This window comes from Clupea harengus, chromosome 21 (genome assembly GCF_900700415.2).
Source record: "Clupea harengus chromosome 21, Ch_v2.0.2, whole genome shotgun sequence".
Taxonomy (NCBI): Eukaryota; Metazoa; Chordata; class Actinopteri; order Clupeiformes; family Clupeidae; genus Clupea; species Clupea harengus.
In genome coordinates this window covers 4590525-4608133 of record NC_045172.1, presented here as the reverse complement: position 1 = coordinate 4608133, position 17609 = coordinate 4590525, and the positions used below count along the sequence as shown (strand labels likewise).

At 40.8% G+C, this 17609-nt stretch overlaps 2 protein-coding genes across 11 annotated transcripts in view; one reads left to right on the top strand and one right to left on the bottom strand.

The window, feature by feature from the left end:
- LOC105894554 (collagen alpha-1(XVIII) chain-like) overlaps positions 1-2431 on the top strand; it is a 42611-nt gene extending 40180 nt beyond the window's left edge. For all 7 annotated transcript variants that reach the window (XM_031559118.1, XM_031559117.1, XM_031559113.2 and 4 more), the window contains one exon: positions 221-2431. In XM_031559118.1, coding sequence (XP_031414978.1) covers positions 221-422 — 202 coding nt within the window. In that variant the 3' untranslated portion in view covers positions 423-2431. The remainder of the gene's footprint in view (positions 1-220) is intronic.
- Positions 2432-2634: 203 nt separating this feature from the next.
- Positions 2635-14868, bottom strand: slc19a1 (solute carrier family 19 member 1). Of its 4 annotated transcripts, none has more exons than XM_031559120.2 (7): positions 14629-14868; positions 13076-13744; positions 10774-11557; positions 7006-7198; positions 5522-5663; positions 5069-5279; positions 2635-4910 (listed from the first exon to the last, which is right to left on the bottom strand). In XM_031559120.2, the coding sequence occupies exons 2-6, from the start codon at positions 13346-13348 to the stop codon at positions 5079-5081; spliced, it is 1593 nt and encodes a 530-aa protein (XP_031414980.1). In that variant the 5' UTR covers positions 13349-13744; positions 14629-14868; the 3' UTR covers positions 2635-4910; positions 5069-5078. The 4 variants fall into 4 exon arrangements, with proteins under 4 accessions (XP_031414980.1, XP_012676529.1, XP_031414981.1 ...); XM_012821075.3 differs by having other exon boundaries at positions 13076-13741; XM_031559121.2 differs by lacking the exon at positions 14629-14868 and adding an exon at positions 14168-14611.
- Between the last annotated feature and the right edge of the window lie 2741 nt (positions 14869-17609).

Below are 17609 nucleotides of genomic sequence, written 5' to 3'. Positions count from 1 at the left end.
AAATGAATTTGCTCTGTCCTGACATTTTTGCAAAAATAGCTCTCCATTCTTATTGTGAACTACTAATACTAGCTAGTAGAATATGCCAAATGGAAATGAGCCAATTGACTACATCTGAGGCATTTACATTAAGATATAATATACATTTAATTAAAAAACAACCAACAGTGTAAATACTGCAGAGATGACAACATCTAACTGGTGATTGTGTGTTTTTAAGGCCAGAGAAGATGATGTGGCACGGCTCAAGCACGCGCGGCCAGCGCGTCACAGACAGCTACTGTGAGACGTGGCGTGAAGCTAACCACGCCCTCACGGGGATGGCCTCCTCGCTCCAAGATGGCCGTCTCCTGCAGCAGACACAGCGCAGCTGCACCAACTCGTACGTGCTGCTGTGCATCGAGAACAGCTCCATTGCCTAGCAACGCTGTCTCGGCAACCACCTCCTTCTCCAGACACCAGTTCCTAGTGGTCCTAAATGCAGACTCTGATACACTGGCCTTTTAAAGATGATGCCAACACTCGTTAATTGGGTGATTTAGAACATAGAGACATCAGTGGCAACAGGTACTAGTGTGTGTAAATCTCAAGTCAGCTAGTTCTGCTTGCTCAAAAAGAGTGCCTTCACATCCTGTCTGGTGTTGACTGGACCTAGCCATAGTCATCCTGGCACATTTTAAATTCCATTGGTGTCTCTTAGCAATTACAATCCAAGTTTTGTGTATTAAGATATTTTAAGTGTTCTTGTTGAGTGTCCCTTTAAGATGACCAACCATGACTGTGTAAGAAATGCCTGTCCGAAACTCGTGTGTTTGGACAGATGTCTAACATCAGGGGGTTGTTTTGGCTGAGGTCAGAGTTCACAATCACACATTCCAAAACAAAATTGTTTTCCCAGTGCACTTGGGAGTCTGGGCTCCTCTGTGGGCCCCCCCTGCCTGTGTATTTGAATGCCAGTGAGGATCGCCCCCTCTGTTGAGGGTACCGGTTGTCCATTCCACCCATTTCAATGTCCCGACTTCAGGGACACATACTTTTATGATTGCCCTTTTATCTCAGCTAAAATTAGGGGGGACCAGCCATTCATTCATAGTTACATTTCCATTAGTGCACTGAGTATACTGTTTTATATGTACTGTATTTATATACATAGCTACCACTGTCAAAACACAACTGTCTCTGAGCCAGGCCTAAATCCATGAGGAAATAAGACTTTTATAATTCATCTGATAGAGGCACAGAGTACTTTCAGAAAGTAGAATGGCATCAGATTTGTTTTACCTGATTACACTTAACATGGCAAAGTATACTAGTATCACCTGTGCTTGTGTAATCCTTAGAGTATGGATTACTTTATATGGTTACAGTATTGGGTTCTTTGTGGTTAACCGAGGCAATGAACAGGTTGTGATTGGTGTTGCCATGTTTGCGTGCTTGTGATTTATGACGATGATGTTAAGCTGCCTTCTGACCAAAGATATAGGGCTGGCACTAGTGGGGTCAATAGATTCAAGGTGCAGACAGCGTTGAAAGGACAAGAGAGAATGATATTATTGGAATGGATTGTACATGGAAAAGAATGCGTGTTTTATTTTTGTATATGTATTTTAATTCACATTTTTCAAAACAACTTTTTCCATTATTGTAACGTCGTTTCCCATATTAACATACTTGGTATTTTGTAACGTACACTTTTTTTACTCCTCAAGGAATACTTACTTAGATTCAATATTTATTTCTGAAGATACTACCACCATAACCATAAAGTCAGTGTTTTATTTTCTGAGTCATAACAGGTTATATCAGAAAAAAAAAGAACAGAACTTCACCTGCAGCCTGCTAGCATTCTTTTTTCTAGCTTTTTGACCTAATCAGCAGACAAGGGGTTGAAAATGTGTATTACCATTTTGAGTTCAATAATTTGCAGACTTACAACACTTAAGGCAAAGTGAACTAACACATTCCGCAGTCGCGACTGCTACTACTGTTTATGAAAGTGGACCCAAGTAAGATATCTAAACATGCTGATAATGGTTAAGAAAACATACTGATAATGGTTAGGAAAACATACTGACTGATAAGACATGAGCATAATGTTGAAGTTTTGTGCTGAGGCTGCAGTATTGCCAGTCCCAGGGGCATCCTTTCGCCACTGTAAAGCTGCCAGCCTCAGTGGGAATCAAATGTACTGTACAATCTTCTAATGCTAATCATGTAAGCCTGGGGATAACACACTACACACTACACACACTATGCAGTTTCTCTGAAGAACACTTCATGCCCAAGCCTTTAGCCCTCGCTTGTGCACTGCCAAAAAAAATGGGTGAGATTATTTTTCACTGAAGTCATTGGTAATCAATCATTCACGGTTCAGAAATGTATGACTTTTCTCCAAGGCACTAACTTTTCTAATAAATGTTTTCCCACAAAATGTTCCATTATCTTTATTCATTCATTAATACTGTGGTGTATTTCCTGTTCTTTTAGGTAATGCTTCCATCTTATTTTGGGGTGGGTGGTGAGCACAAACTTATAACAAGTAAAATATGGGACCCAAAATCATTCATCAAAATGTATTCTTTCATAAGTTTTGTGGATTCAGATGTTGCCAAAGAGTAAAAAACAACTCTGGTACATATTTCAGAGATTTATTTGATTACAATCAAATACAGCAATAGTAGTTTCACAGTTATAACTCAAAACATAATCAATATTGATCAATATTAGTATAAAAAACAAGCGTAACAAAGAAAATCTGTTTAGGAAAGAAAAAAATATTCACTTGCTCACAAATAACAAGGATCAGTTCCTTAAGAAATTCAGTTTTTCTGGATCCATACCCCACACAAAGAGTTAAGATAGGTTGTAAAAGTTCATCGTATCAATTACACCCTACCAAGACGGCGCGTATAGATCTTTCATTTATCTTTCACAGAAACAAAGCTGCTTCTCTGTAAATTGTTGATTTTTTTTAATAGTAATCAGTAAGTGCACAGTGTTGATGTTTGAAATCACATCCACAGTGGCTGCCCTGACGAATTAAGTGAAGCTTAAACTCAAGAGAAGCAGAACTACCATCACACAAATGATATCTGTCTATTAAAGACAGGGTGACAATGATTAATCACAATAATCTGATTCCTTAGCTTCCTGAGGGATTTCTTCCTCAAAAATGACAAAAAGTGCTGTTTTTAAAATCTACCAGTGAAGTGCAGTTAAGTGAGCATTCCTACCCATATTTAAATAGCTTCCTACTTTGGTTGGAACCAGTGAACATGATATTATAAGACACCATTTTTGTTTTTGCAAACCTTTCTATCATTTCAGGATATGGCACTAGGGTCAAAGTCTTCACATGGGCCATACACATTACATTCTAGTTTGCAGTTCTGGTGTGTGTAGTTGCTACCCTGTAGAGATCGGTCTTTATGAATTGCTAACTGCTCAAGCTAGCTCAGGCAAACAAAGATGCTGTAATTAGTTACTCAACAAATCACATTTACAATCAAACGGACAAAACACAAAGGGAGTGTCACTAATTTGGGGAATAAAGAGAACCTTTCTGTGGATGACAGCAGAAAAATATGACCTGCTGCCCACTGGTTAAACTCTTATATAAAAAATGTAAAAGATTATACAGTAAAACTATAATTTGATGCATTTTGTTGCATTTCTGGGAACCAGTAATCAACACAGCAGCACATTAACTCTTTGACACTCTGCTTCATCTAAAGCATTGAAGCGTACTGATCACACAGTAACCACCGTGACTGACTGATCTGATACCTCCCCATCATCAGGAGGCCTGCAAGTATCTGCAGCACCCACTACAACCCTCACCAGCACCAAAACGGCATTCCACATGTGCAGGAATTATGGCTATTTCAAAAACCAAGCGCTCCGAGTGGTTGCAACTTTGGCTATTGTACCGTATGTACGACAATACTGAGAACATGTAAAAAGCTGGTTATCCAGTAACATTTGTTTTTGATGGTATACAAGTTCAATTTCCCTTCCATGGATGTGTTTGTCTCAACCACAGAACCACCAGTTGTGCTTGTTTACACAAGTAGTAAAATGAGCCTAGGTAGTGCATGACTAGACAAAGGCTGGTCCAAGAAAGAGGTTTATCGGTTTATCTGCAACGAAACAGTCATGGAACTTCTGGAACTGCTACAGTTCATTAGAGGGGTGTCCATACAAAGAATTGGGGCGCAATAACATTGGTCTCTCTTGGGAGGTGTTCCAAGGGCGATCAACACGAGGAATCAAAGTATGGGCTTAATGTAAATATTTTCCATATCCATGTGGAATGATACTCATTTTACTTGGCAGTCAGAGACACAATAAATACAGTGACGACCTGCATTTTCCTGATCACTTCTGAACGCTGCACAGCAGGGAACAGTTGGTAAAGAACTTCAATGGCAGAGCCATTCCAGCATTACTTCAAAACAAAGATTTACAAAAAAAGATCTCTAAACAGCCAATGCCTCAGGCATTGACGTGTCGGTCACCATAAAACAAAAGAGTAACATACAAACTATTTTCTCTAAAAGTGAACGCAGTGGTAATACAGTCAATTCTTGAGGTGACAGAAGAGGCCAAAAACAGACAACACAGTAATTCCAAAAATATACAATTGACAAAAGGTGTGTGATCTAAATGGGCTAGAATTAGAAGTAAACAGTACTACTTCAACGAGGTGATATTCAAACTGTTACATATGATGTGTATTAACAGATTCAGGAGTTAAAATGTGGCACAAGGCACTTCTGCAAAGGTAAAGGATCACACTACCTTTTTTTTTTTATCTACAGTCATCACTGTATACAGCTGTATATCCTGTGTAATCTGTTCGGTAAAGTCCCCTTCAGTACCAGCATCAACTCAGTCACAATATCTCCAACCTTTGAACATAAAAGAGTAATAATTAGTAAACAAATTACAAATACTTTGTTAGTTAATGATCTACCAAGGGGACTCACCCTTTGTGCTTTGACAAGTAGATTAGATTAAGAATTGAAGTTAATGACATTGTAAATGACAGCTGGTGTATACTGGCTACCTGTGTGAACTCAGTTTTTCACCCCGCTTCCATTAGACAGAGGTTCTGTTTCTGTCGCCTCGGACTCCGTCTGGCTCTGTGCTGTGGGCGGGACTTCGGTCTCAGCCCCGCCCTCTTTGCGTTCGTTGCGATAGTGTCGTGTGATGACCCAGGCTGCACATACCAGGTAGACCACCGCAAGCAAGACAAAGTAGGCGAAATACGCAAAAAACTAAAAGGGAAAGACCCAGGAAAACAACTTAGTACATCAGCGGTCACTCAAACAATGTTCACACAAGTCTTCAATGAGATTAGGTCAAGGGAATGGAGTTTCCAATTCAACAAGCTGCTTCGTAAGGGGAAGGATTCAGCTAATACAAAAGCACTGGTGCATGACTGCCATTTGAATGCTAGATTTGGTATGATGGAGCTATTTGGGCTACAAAATTGTAGTCGTCATATTCATTTTAGTACCTGGGAGTCAACTGGCAAACTCAATCCTCGTTTATCAGCGATTAAGAGGACGATTGTGGATTTCAGGATGGTCCCGAGGAAAGTGTTCACTCCAAACACCAGAGCACACAACTCTTTTGTCAGTGAAGATGCAATCTGGAAACTGGAACACAGGAGTAAGAGGGAGGGAGAGAGAGAGAGAGAGAGAGAGAGAGAGAGAGAGAGAGAGAGAGAGAGAGAGAGAGAGGCAAATATGAATACGTGCAGGAAGTAAGGCAAGTGAAAAAAAAAAAACAATGGTTTAAAAAATAATAAGAGATAATACAATTGTTATAATTTACACCCCAGAGATAAGAAAAAAAACATTCTAATCGCCTGGCATGTGTCCCGATATTTCTTTATAACAGGACACCTATGAAGTAGATAAGGTAGAAAAATCTCATCACTGTTCCTAACGCTCTGGAAACTGAATGGTAACTACAGTGGCGTTTCTACATTAGGGGCAGGTGGGGCACTCCCCCACCAGATCCAGATGACGCTGTTGTGCAGAAAGCTCAATACATTCGTACTTCGCGGCAAAATATACATATATTTTTTTTATGCAAAGTAGCGTGAATATGTGTGTGAATATACTTGACTCACAAGCATTATAGTCTTGTTTTGGAGTAATTTGATTTGTGTGTTTTTCTGTCTGTGTGCTTGCTCTGTGAAATGCTGCTCTCCGCTGTCCCTCCCTTTCCGGTGGGGCAACGGCCCAAGCTGCCCCACCGTTACCATGGAAACACCAATGAGCGTGAACCACACAGGCCAAAGTTAACATTGAAATCTGCCTGGCAACTAGAATGGAATAAGGCGAAAACCGCGAGACCTGTACCCCGTGACTAAGAAAAAATAAAATCAGTCAGATCAATGCCAGTTACGGGTTAGTTAGCTATCGCTAGATTTCGACAACTTTGAAAGAGTTTTTTAAGTAATACAATGAATAACGTAGATTATTTGTTGAGGGTGCAATTTAGCACATTGCCGCTGGAAGAAAAATTGGAAAGAAAACGTTTGGGGCCACACAGACCAGACGACTTGATCCTGCAGCAGCCTGGTGAGAAAGCGAATTTAACCTTTTCAAGATGGAGTGGTTTAAAAGAAAGACATGGCATTTGCTTCATATTGTATGCCACACGTGTGCCACAAGCTTAATAAATGATGCAAGTTATTTGAGCTATGACTTTCCATAATCCTTGTGACATGAAATCAGTTATGACATTAGTTAACCTCACATTGGTCAGGTTTGCACACCTTGAAGTTTTTATAGCATCTATCCTGACAAGGAGTCATGATGACCTGCAAACTCCAGAAATCCTTGCTATTCATTAACAGGGTGGCAGGATGACGTGTGTGTGCGTGTGCGTGTGTGTGTGTGTGTGTGTGTGTGTGTGTGTGTGTGTGTGTATGCCTTTTATAACTTACTAGGCAATGGTATTTAGGCCACTTGTACTTGTGAAACTCACATGCCAATGGGAACCAAGAACTGGTGCAAGCCTCTGAAGACGATGTAGGCAATGTAGCACACCCAGATGTTCTCCGTGCTGCCCATGAGCAGCAGGAAGGCGGCCATGATGGCCGTGATCACACCAATCACCAGCTCCGACCACAGATTCCAGCGGATCTTCAGGTAGCCCGCTGCGAACGACGTGATGGCACCTGAAACCATTACGCACTGTCATCAGGGTCTTTCCCGAAATGGTATATATGGACAAAAAAAATTACTTGTCATTACTTCTTAGAAGCAACAAACAAATGTACTCAGAACTCAAGTCATTATAATCGAAGCTATGCAGTACAGAATGGTATTACATCATTACAAGGGAAAGTGACGTGTTCAAACCAGTAGATCAAATAAACCACAGTTGACCTTGAACTGAACACGCTGAGGTAATCAGAATTGGATTTATTGCCAAGTAGGTTTTCACCTACCTGGAATTTTGTACTGTAGTAATCCAGTCCCGGTTGTGCTGCAGTTAGTTAAGATAACACCCAGACCATAAATCACAAGGCCTGGCAGTCTGCTTAACACATGACTAAGAAATATGTGGCAAACATGACTAGGAGCAGCAAGGAAGTGCATTGAGTGCACTGAGGAAAGTCCAACATGGACTTAAATGTTTACACTGTTTCACTGTATGTACAACCTGGCAAAGTAACAAATAACCAACAATGACTTGCCAACAATTGATTTACAGGAATGGATTACCACTGAAGCGATAGCTTTTGGAAGGTAAAGTTCAGTACATACTTCCAATCGAGGACCGCAAAATCCAGTGGCAAACTAGTGAATCAAGCTGTCAAAGTATGGCTGACACATAACTGGTACACATAGTATGGTTACTACATAACTGGATAGAACTGTCTAGGCACACCAGGCTCATAGGGATAAGTGGAGGTCTACTAGACAGACAGATCCATGTGATGGAAGCATAAATCACCAACATCGATCCTCCTGTCGTTTAGCTGAAAGAGAAGCCTGTGTTTAGCCTGTGAAGCCTCATGTTTAGCCAATTAGGCACCTGATAAGCTTTGACTGGCAACAGGCCAACAACAGCAACACCATTCTCTTAAAGGAGGGATCCACAATTTTAATCCAATACACTTTGTCAAATTCAGCTAATTTATCCTCACAGTCCTCTAGCTGTCTTTTCAGTGTGTATTGTTTCCAGAGGACACTTAAGTGATGAACACATCTGGATTAGGGCTGAACGATTATTGCATTTGCGATTTAATCGCGATATGATAGAACGCGATTTTCTAACCGCAACGTTCGCGATTAAAAACGTGGTCTAAAAAAAAAAAATCTTTTTTTCTTAAGATGGTACATTTTGCACACAGTGTTTAAAAAGTGCATGCCTTGTGTTTATTCTTACAATGACTTTGTATTTAAAATTTAAAATGTGGGAAATAATATTTTGCACTAAATGTATCTAATATTGTGTTGGTCATATTTAAATGATTCATTACGATATGTTGGGGAAAAATTTGGGATAAAAAAAGAAAAATCGCTTATTAAATCGCAATATTTGGGGAAAAAATCACAATTAGATTATTTTCCCAAATCGTTAAGCCCTAATCTGGATTGTGAAACAGGCTATGTTAGCTGGCTATAACGTTGACGGTTTCAGTTACTTTTTTTTCTTACAAGTTAGAAAAACATGTTCCCTTTATCCGACACAGGGACAGTTCACATAGAGTAATTGGTGAATATTACAGAGAAAGTTTTGATATGATAATGTTAAACCCTGTAGATTTTGTACCTTGTTTTTTTTGTTCTTAATGTAGAGAGGATTTGCTGTAAGTCAGTGACAATTAACTTAAACATTAACTAACGTTACCTGCCTAGCCGCGTGTAGCAAGTATAATAATTATAGCCAACAAGAAATGTTCAATATGTTTCAAAGTCCTGTTTTTTTCGTCTCCCCAACGTTCAAGTATGTGTCTCTTCTTGTCCATTCACATAGCTAAAGTTTTAACTGCTAGGGTAAGGTTAAAGGCTGTTTTATGGGAACGTTATTGTCTAACTTAAGTTTGCTCGACAGTTTATCTTAACTTATCTTGCTAACTTTGTAAACTATCTTTGCAACTTTGGCCTTATTAAACTTTTAGAAATGTTTTCTTCCCTGCCCTTAAGAACCTCTATGATTACACCATCACAGCCTGTCGATCAGTTATTTTCTCCTCTTTTAAGGCATTAACATGTTGTCCATGTGAGTCAAATGTATATGTTCTACTCCTGCAGCCACCCGCACTGTTTCTGCTTCCTCATCCTCAGACTACGTGACCATTCTACCAGTCCAACCTAGGTTTCTAAAGGGAGAAATGAATAGTAAAATTAATTATTAGTAATTGAAATGCCATAAGTCATTGGCTCCAAAAACAGATGTTCAGTACCAATGCCGTTTTAGTGGAAAGATGATGAGTGTGATTGTGCCCCTCAAACTCTACCTGAATAGTTTACAGTCACGGTGTGGAGGAGTTTAAGTTGTCCTCCACTCCACCCCAGCAAAAGGTGATATGCACTTTAACACTGCACTTTTATAAAAAGGACTATGAGAAGTGCTGGCACTGGAAAATAAAAAGCAATGAGAATATGCACAAATTTGTATTCTGCCTTTTTACATACTGGTACAGTAAGAAGTAGTTGCTGGTTGATTAGTTTTGGGTCTTTAGGTTAGCAAAAGATTTAATAATCACCAGTTAATTAGAATATTCAGATATTCAGACTTGTTTATGGGTTTTATATTGAAAATTGAGAACATTTATGTATTACTACATGAAAAAATCCGCTGAAAATATCCGCTGCTGAATTGTTTGACAGCGTCAGATAAGGTAAGTCTGAATCTCAGAAGGTAAAACTGAAAATATTAGCTGCGTTCCAGGGAGTAGATCTATACTCCTCCGATGTCCCATAGACCATTAATCCCCTGGAGCTTGTTCCCATATACAGAGACTAATTTTCCCCTGGAGTTAGTTCCCATATACAGAGACTAATTTTCTCCTGGAGTTAGTTCCCATGTATGGATACGTTTTGATCTAGATTCTGGACATGACAGACACAGGAAATATCCAGAGTCTATATAGAATGCCTACTGATATGTTCCCATTTTGGTGTTCTGAACGTGTCTACCCCACATGCCCTAAAACGATTCAGATCAGTGGATATACTCATTTAAATATCCCCACAAACAGCCTTCTGCCCTTTGAGTCATAGGGTTCATTTCATTATAGAAACACAGGGGACAAGCAACTTTGCCAACATGTTAAATGAAATCCATTACAGATTCTGAATTAAGTGACTATTAACGTTATATCCAGCAAAAAAAGCGTGCTTCTCAATCCAGATGTGTCCTCTGGAAACACTTGTGATTTGTTGTCTGAATTTGCCATGTATTTTCTTCATGCTGTGCATGTGTTGTCAAATTGATGAAGATTTCTTAATTTGCTTCTCTTTTGTCTATTTGCATGTGGCTTCTTAAGTTGTAGCACGCTTGCCCTTTTAAGCAACCATGCCATTCATTCCCTCACAGGGATTTTTTTTTGCAAAAATGCTTATATGCAGCATACAAAATGACGAAGGTCACTTGCACACTCTATTCCAGCCAATTAACATGTCGCATTCCAAGAGCACAGAAGGGAGGGGTGTAAGTTGAGCTCACTTGATGGTGAGCTCAAATATCAACAACCCTTTTCCAGAATCACAGGCTGTCCCTTTACGGCAGGAGTCTTACCTAGTAGTGTTGAAGCTGCCTCCACCAGGCCGTTGTAGACCTTGTTCTCGGTGGAGGGTGCGAGCTTGTTCCACAGAATGTGCACGTAGAAGAGCACCAGATAGTATCCTGTGGAGTTGAACACCCAAAACAGGCTCCAGAGCCTCAGGTTGGGCACCCGCACCAGGTTCCTCAGCTCCTTCAGCATGCCCACAAACACAGAATTCTTCCAGGAGGAAGAGGGGGAATGCGGGGCAGGCTCCACTGGGGTGCCATCGGGCCGCATCTGGGCCAGTTCCGACTGGGTGGCACCGGCGGCGGCGGCACGCTTCTTGCTCTCCTCTGCGCGCCATGTCTTGTTGAAGAACATGCTGCGCTGGGGCCAGGGCAGGCTGCTGGAGAGCAGCAGGCCGAAGGTGACGAAGCCCAGCGAGACGAGGCACAGCGTGGTGTAGGGGACGCCCTGCCACACGCACAGCTGGCCCAGCACCGAGCTGACGAACACGCCCATGAGCATGGACGAGCGCGAGTAGCCCGCCACGATCTGGTACTCCGACGGCGGCACCAGCGAGAAGATGTAGGAGGAGTAGGCCACGCGCGCCGCCATGGTGATGCCGTAGAAGAACTCCATGGCCTGCATCTCCAGCAGCGACGAGCCCAGGTAGAGTAGCAGCCAGATGGCGACGTGGCTCAGACTCTGAAGCACCAGGACGGGCTTGTAGCGCAAGTAGTCCGTCAGGAGAAACACTGGCACCAGCACCACCATGTAGGAGTAGGACAACACTGGGGTGATCTCATTGGTGACCTGATAAAGAAACAAAACGACAACAACAAACTCAAATTGGGCCAAATAAGTGCCTGTGCAAACTCATGCTACTCTATGTTTGTCATGGCAGCTAACCATAAATAAATATGAGACGAAACAGAGTTGTGCAACAGGTGTCTATCAATCGATCTGTGGTAACTGAGGTAAATGTTCCAAGAACAGAGCTTTCCAACACTGAGTTCTGTTATAATCTGTGTGGAAAATAAGACTTCAATTCATTTTCCAAAACGGCACAATGAACAGAATGTGAAATATTGCACCATAAGCCTGAAATTTCACCCCCTCTAGAACCTGACCTGTACTGGTACCCTAATTCAGTACCACAAACACACCAAAAAATAAACTTTAAACAGTCCACCAAAGAGGGGCTTAAACCCACAAGAACAACCAAACTGAAATGAGTCAGCGGGGTTTGTGAAGAGAACAAGGCCCTCTGAGTTCACATTGCCTTTTTGGCAAAAGATTAAATCCGGCCTGCGTTGCCCCACTTTACAGGAATGTGAACTTTGTCACAGTGAGAGCTGACCACTGCCCTCCAGCTGCCACTGTGGCACTGGGGGAGCTCATGTCTCTCACACACACACACACACACGTTACCAAAACACCTGGGCCAAGAAAAACAAACCTACCTAGCTGTTTTTTAATAACCAAGTCTTGCTTTCAAAATTGAACTTATGACCAGAGACCTATGCCAAAAACATTTACAGTATATGAGACAGGCATACTGAAAATAGGAAAATGACTGGCCAATTGTTGACAAAAGGTCTTCCAAGAGATCAATAAATGAATGAGTATGTCACTTCCAAAAGGCATTTAGCAGACATTGCCGCTGTAACCCTGGGCCACCTCATGCACAAATAAGCAATAGTACCAAACCAGCTGGACAGAAGAAAATGCTCAAAACAAGATTTTGTAACCTCAGAACAAATAAGCAACAATACCAAATCAGCTGGGCAGAAGAAAAACCTCAAGTCATAAAGATGGTCTTTGCTACAATGAATCCTACTGCAGGATAATAGGCTTAAAAAAAAGGCCTCTTCCAGATTTATGGGCAAAGTAAAGCTTAACATCTAGCATCCAGTAATGCTGTATTCTGATGGCTAGTCCTTACTGTAGATTACATTTTGACATTCTTTACTATTTCAACAAGTTATGTCTTTGGACAAGGATATGTGTGTGCTGGTGTAATACAGGAAGTATCTCTAAAAGCCCACTCCCATGACACTCCCATTGCCTTATATGAGCACAGCTAAACATCTGTCTACAGAGAAGTGTTGCATCAAAGCCAAGTACTCTGAATACTCCAGCTGTTTCTCCCACACTTCATGTTTTCCTTAGGTTTTTTCTTTCATTTTTAAACGTCTCACCCAAGTAAATCCCAGCACACCTACAAGCTTCTCATAATATTTATGATATTTGCATCAAGAGTTTACAGCAAGAGATGGAGTCAGGACCCAAAGCATTGAACCCGGTGTTCCCACCTGGCAGATGACTCACCTCCTCACTGGTGAAGTTCTTGGTGCTGAGCAGGTACGGTGTAATGAAGGGCTCACCAGGCCTCAGTTGGACCATGAAGCCGTAGAAGCAGAGGAACATGACTGACCACTTCCAGGCCTGCAGAGGCCCACCCTTCTGAGCCTCTGGGTCAGTCTTGGACTCGGGGGGAACGGGCTGAGCTTCTTCATGATCCGGCAGGTGTCCGTTCTCCTCTTTGTCCAGCGACTCCTTACTGTCCTTCATGTGGTCTCCACTGGCCAAGCTGTCCACCATTTTCTCAAAGTTCTCCGGACCGCAAAGGTTTGGACCAGGGCTGTCTGATTACCAAATTGGCAACTATGCGCAGAACCCAGGTTGAAAAATAAATGTGTGACTTAATTGCAGTTGTGTTTTTGGTTTTTGTGCGCTTCGTTTAGGATAAGTGCAGTATAGCGAAAGATCATCCTTTGCAGTGAGGTTGGCTATTTCAGCTGTTGTTCATAGGCATGTTAAACATTGTTGAGTCTTAGGAAGACCCTTTTATAACAAACTGAAAAGGGGATCGCACTAGTACAGTCCAACATTTTGTTCTGTATGACAGACGGCGTTAACCTTTGTCCCCCCCTTCAGGGCCCAACAATGATTGAACAGAACTGGAGCAGGAGAGAATCGTCAGATGTCAATATGCTGCTGAAAACAAAGAAACAAATCATAACTGTCAAGTGTTATTTGCTCATGATATCTACACACTTTCGATCTCTTCAAATCATTTTTTTTTTTTAAACAGCAAGGCAGCAAAAGTCACCTCAAGACAAAGGGTCTGTGTGAGTGAAAATTGCAAGGAAGCATTTTCCACCGTCGAATGCAAGCGGCTCTCATGTCTTTCAGTAGTTTGCTAACAAGTAAGAGTGAATAGTCATAACAAGTTAAGAAAGAATAATCGATACAAATCATCATATGCGACAAAGGTGATGTTAGCTTAGCTCGTTACGTAGGCTACTGTGAAATAGGCGGCTCAAAAGTAGGATCGTTATACAAATTCTGGTATGTTTTGGAGTACGAATACAATACATAGGTAACACAGTTTGATAAGACACCATTCAAAGCACTTACAGGGATAACGCTTATCGACCAGAAACTGCACCGACAACACAAACTCCGGCGTCTACTCTGGCGTTTTATAGCTATTCGCGTTAGCGAACATGGGCATAGATGTGCTGAGCATTCACATAGCTCTGCTCTGCACGTCAACGCAGCTGCAAACATTAACAACCAGCTCAGTGCACTAACTAGACACGTGGCTCCAAAAAAGTAAGCCAGGAATGCCAACCAGTTAAATGGCATCGACTAACATCTGATAAACGGTAAATGTACTCAAACAAGTACGTTTACGCGGCAAGCGGATAACATCAGTGATTTGCTCCAAAGCCAACATAATATCAACAATACCTTGGCTTAAACCTCAACGTTAGTCTCAAAACATTCACAGTGAGTTACTATTACAGCATATCAGGATTCTTCACGTGGGTTTGTTATACAAAGAGAGACGCTAAACCAATCGCCTGATGCCTCACCTGCAGCTGTTTACGGTGACACTTGTGCTTACATCAGGCTCGCTTCGATAGTCATGTTGCATGCATTTCGAATTGTGCATGCACCAGGCGAAGTTTTCTTGCTCTTCTTTACTGGTATATGGTGCATGGCAAACCAAAGTATTCTACGATACCGCCACCTATCGGATGGGAAGTAGAATCAAACTGAAGAAAGGGTTCAAATGAATGAAGGCTAAATAGAGCGGATGAATGGAGAGCGCTTTTGAAGTTGATTTAACTCTAAAATTGTGTAAGTTAAGCCCATTAAATACATTTAAAGGTTCAACACTGTGTCCATCCAGTAGCAGCAACTTCCCTGACTGAAAGCGCAGAGTGCGAGTCCTGACTTCAGAAACCCTTTCTTCTATGGTTAGGTGACCACACGTCCATGTTTTTGGTGGCCTGTCCCGAACTGGAGCTGTCCCCAGAAATGTCCCGATTTTTAACTGTGAATTAAAAATCTCTGAGCGCCCTTTTAGTTAACATATAAATATGATTACTAAAGATCCTTGGAGATTTAATCAAAAACTACTTAGTAACTCCAGCTGCTATTAGCCAATCAGAAACTGTTCAAGGAGATTGCATTGTTCCAATTAGGGAGGTAGACTGAAAACACCTGGAACAGAGGGACAGTTGGAATAATACACTCAGGCTTATCTACACCTGGGCTTGCCTAACAAATGCTGTTTTCTGACATTCAAACAGTATGATGTTCACATTAACTATCATTTTTGTTTACATAAAACCTCATAAATTAAACATATGAAAAAATAATACTCTCTGTTATCATCGCAGGTTTCTGGGTAACCTTTGCTGATGTCCATGTCCTGTGTGACCTAGCAAAAAAGTGTTTTAATGTACACAAGCTGTATGGTATAATGGATGGGGTAATGTTCATGTGAGTCAGACAGACGACGGGCCTTGCATGCCAAGGGCTGTCTTTAGGCTTTCTGTTTCTGTCTCAATTTGCGTTAAAATGGTGCATTTAGCTGCCAGAATTAAAACATTTTTCTCTGGGAAAGCTGCCCCTGGGCACTAATGTGATTGTCTCTGTCCATCGTGGCAAATCAAATCTTTATTATGTGGTCCCATAAGGAGGGTGGTCTGCCCTAACAAAAATGTGACCATAGGGTTCCAGTGGTGTAAAAGGCTATTGTGCCTGTTGTGATATTCTCACCATTTTTTCTGAAAGATATGCATCTCTGGACTATATTTCTACATGATAGCAACTTGGATTTGGTAGCTTTATGATTTTAGAACCGCTTAAGTAGACCTCTTATTGGGACATTTCATAAATGTTTTTTTTTTTGTTTTGTTTTTATTTACTATATATGGCCACAATCATGCAAAGATTCATGTGGATTGGTGAATTCTAAGTATAGTACCGAAATTGATGGAAGGGAAAACACTATATGTCATAACTCATAATAATATGAGTGGTTCGTAAGTAAGCATGGAATGGACAGTAGGGAGAGAAAGAGGGGATGAAGAGGATTTGTTAATGTGACTAGGATACATTAATATCTATAGTAATTAAGTGAGGGTAATTAACTTAAAATATTTAATATTAAAATTATTACTAGTAATAACTGAATTGCAGATATCTGAAATCTGAGTTTTGCTAGTAATAATTATATTTGCTCAAAACTGTGATTCTTGATATCTGAAACTGAAAGCCCTATGCAAATTAATGGCCAAATTGACGTAATTTGTCCAAGGAAGCATGTCATTGTGCATATCTGAAATGTTAATTTTGACTAGAGACATGTAATTAGAGATATTAGCATACATATAGTTTTGACTAGTACAATCAAAGTTGTAGATATCTTGAAAGTACATTTTTAAAATGTAAAAAGCTTGACACAATAGGCCTTTTGTGATGCTTGTTTTAAGTATGAGCATCATACATTGTTAAAATGAGATGTCGTGACATTTGAAATAGTGAAGGAAATAATACCCCCCAAAAAAACAGTAGCCCTGTGTCCTGCCCCCTAATAAGTCATAATTTAATTACAGCTAATTGGTAGTCATCTGACAGAGGGGGTGATCCAAAGCACCGCTAGAAAAGTTGTCATGGTACCGTCACCTGAACATGCTGGAATCCTATGGAGTTAGATTTGTTTCATAATTCACAAACAAACGAAACGCGATTCAAACAAACGAAAGCCGAGTCACAAACAAACAAAACGCGATTCAAACGAACGAAACGCGATTCACAAATGTATTTCATGATTCACAAATGTATTTTGTGATTCACAAATAAATGACCCCATGACATTTGTTTGCAACCTGACGAACACGAGTTACAAATCCCTGCATTCGTCTGTGTGGATTTTTGGAACTTTCCTAACGCGTTTAGATTCACAAATGCATTTTTTCTAAAAGATATTCTCTGCAGCCTATCAGATCTCTTCCAATTTTAGCCAATCACATTATAGTGTCTATGTGGACTACAAACCACCCGTCATGGTTATCAGTGTTGCCAGGTCCGCGGTTTTCCCGCGGAATTGGGCTACTTTTGAAGTGTTGCCGCGGGTTGAATTTTTTGTCCGCTGGTTCGGGTAGACCTATTTTGCATGCAAATTACATGAATGTCTTTAAATAAAAATCCATATTTTAAATGAAATCATTTATTTATACCCAAATCCTACCAAACTGACTCCAGATCAGCATGTACACACATGGACATGGGACACGCCCACATACACACACGCACGGGGCGTATTATTAATGATAATATACTGTATCTAATTACACAAGGCCATTTTAGGACCTTGATGAAAGAACTGTTTAGGGAAAACTGCTTTTAATGCTGGCATATTAAACATTTGGTGTTACTTTGTAGATATTATAATACATTTGGCAATGATAGCAATGCTGTTGGACTTTAAAAGCAGTGTATATGGTTTGGCAGGGGCATATTTTGAGTTCTGATATTGGGCTGGTTTTTGGGCTGGTTTTAT

Bases quoted from the DNA above. Each gene is read 5' to 3' on its own strand.
- slc19a1 (XM_031559120.2), bottom strand. From the start codon at position 13,348: ATGGTGGACAGCTTGGCCAGTGGAGACCACATGAAGGACAGTAAGGAG. The intron at 7,199-10,773 runs GTAAGACTCCTG...TAATGGTTTCAG, and splicing joins GGCAGCTTCAACACTACTAG to GTGCCATCACGTCGTTCGCA. The intron at 5,664-7,005 runs GTGAGTTTCACA...CCTGTGTTCCAG, and splicing joins TTCTTGGTTCCCATTGGCAT to TTTCCAGATTGCATCTTCAC.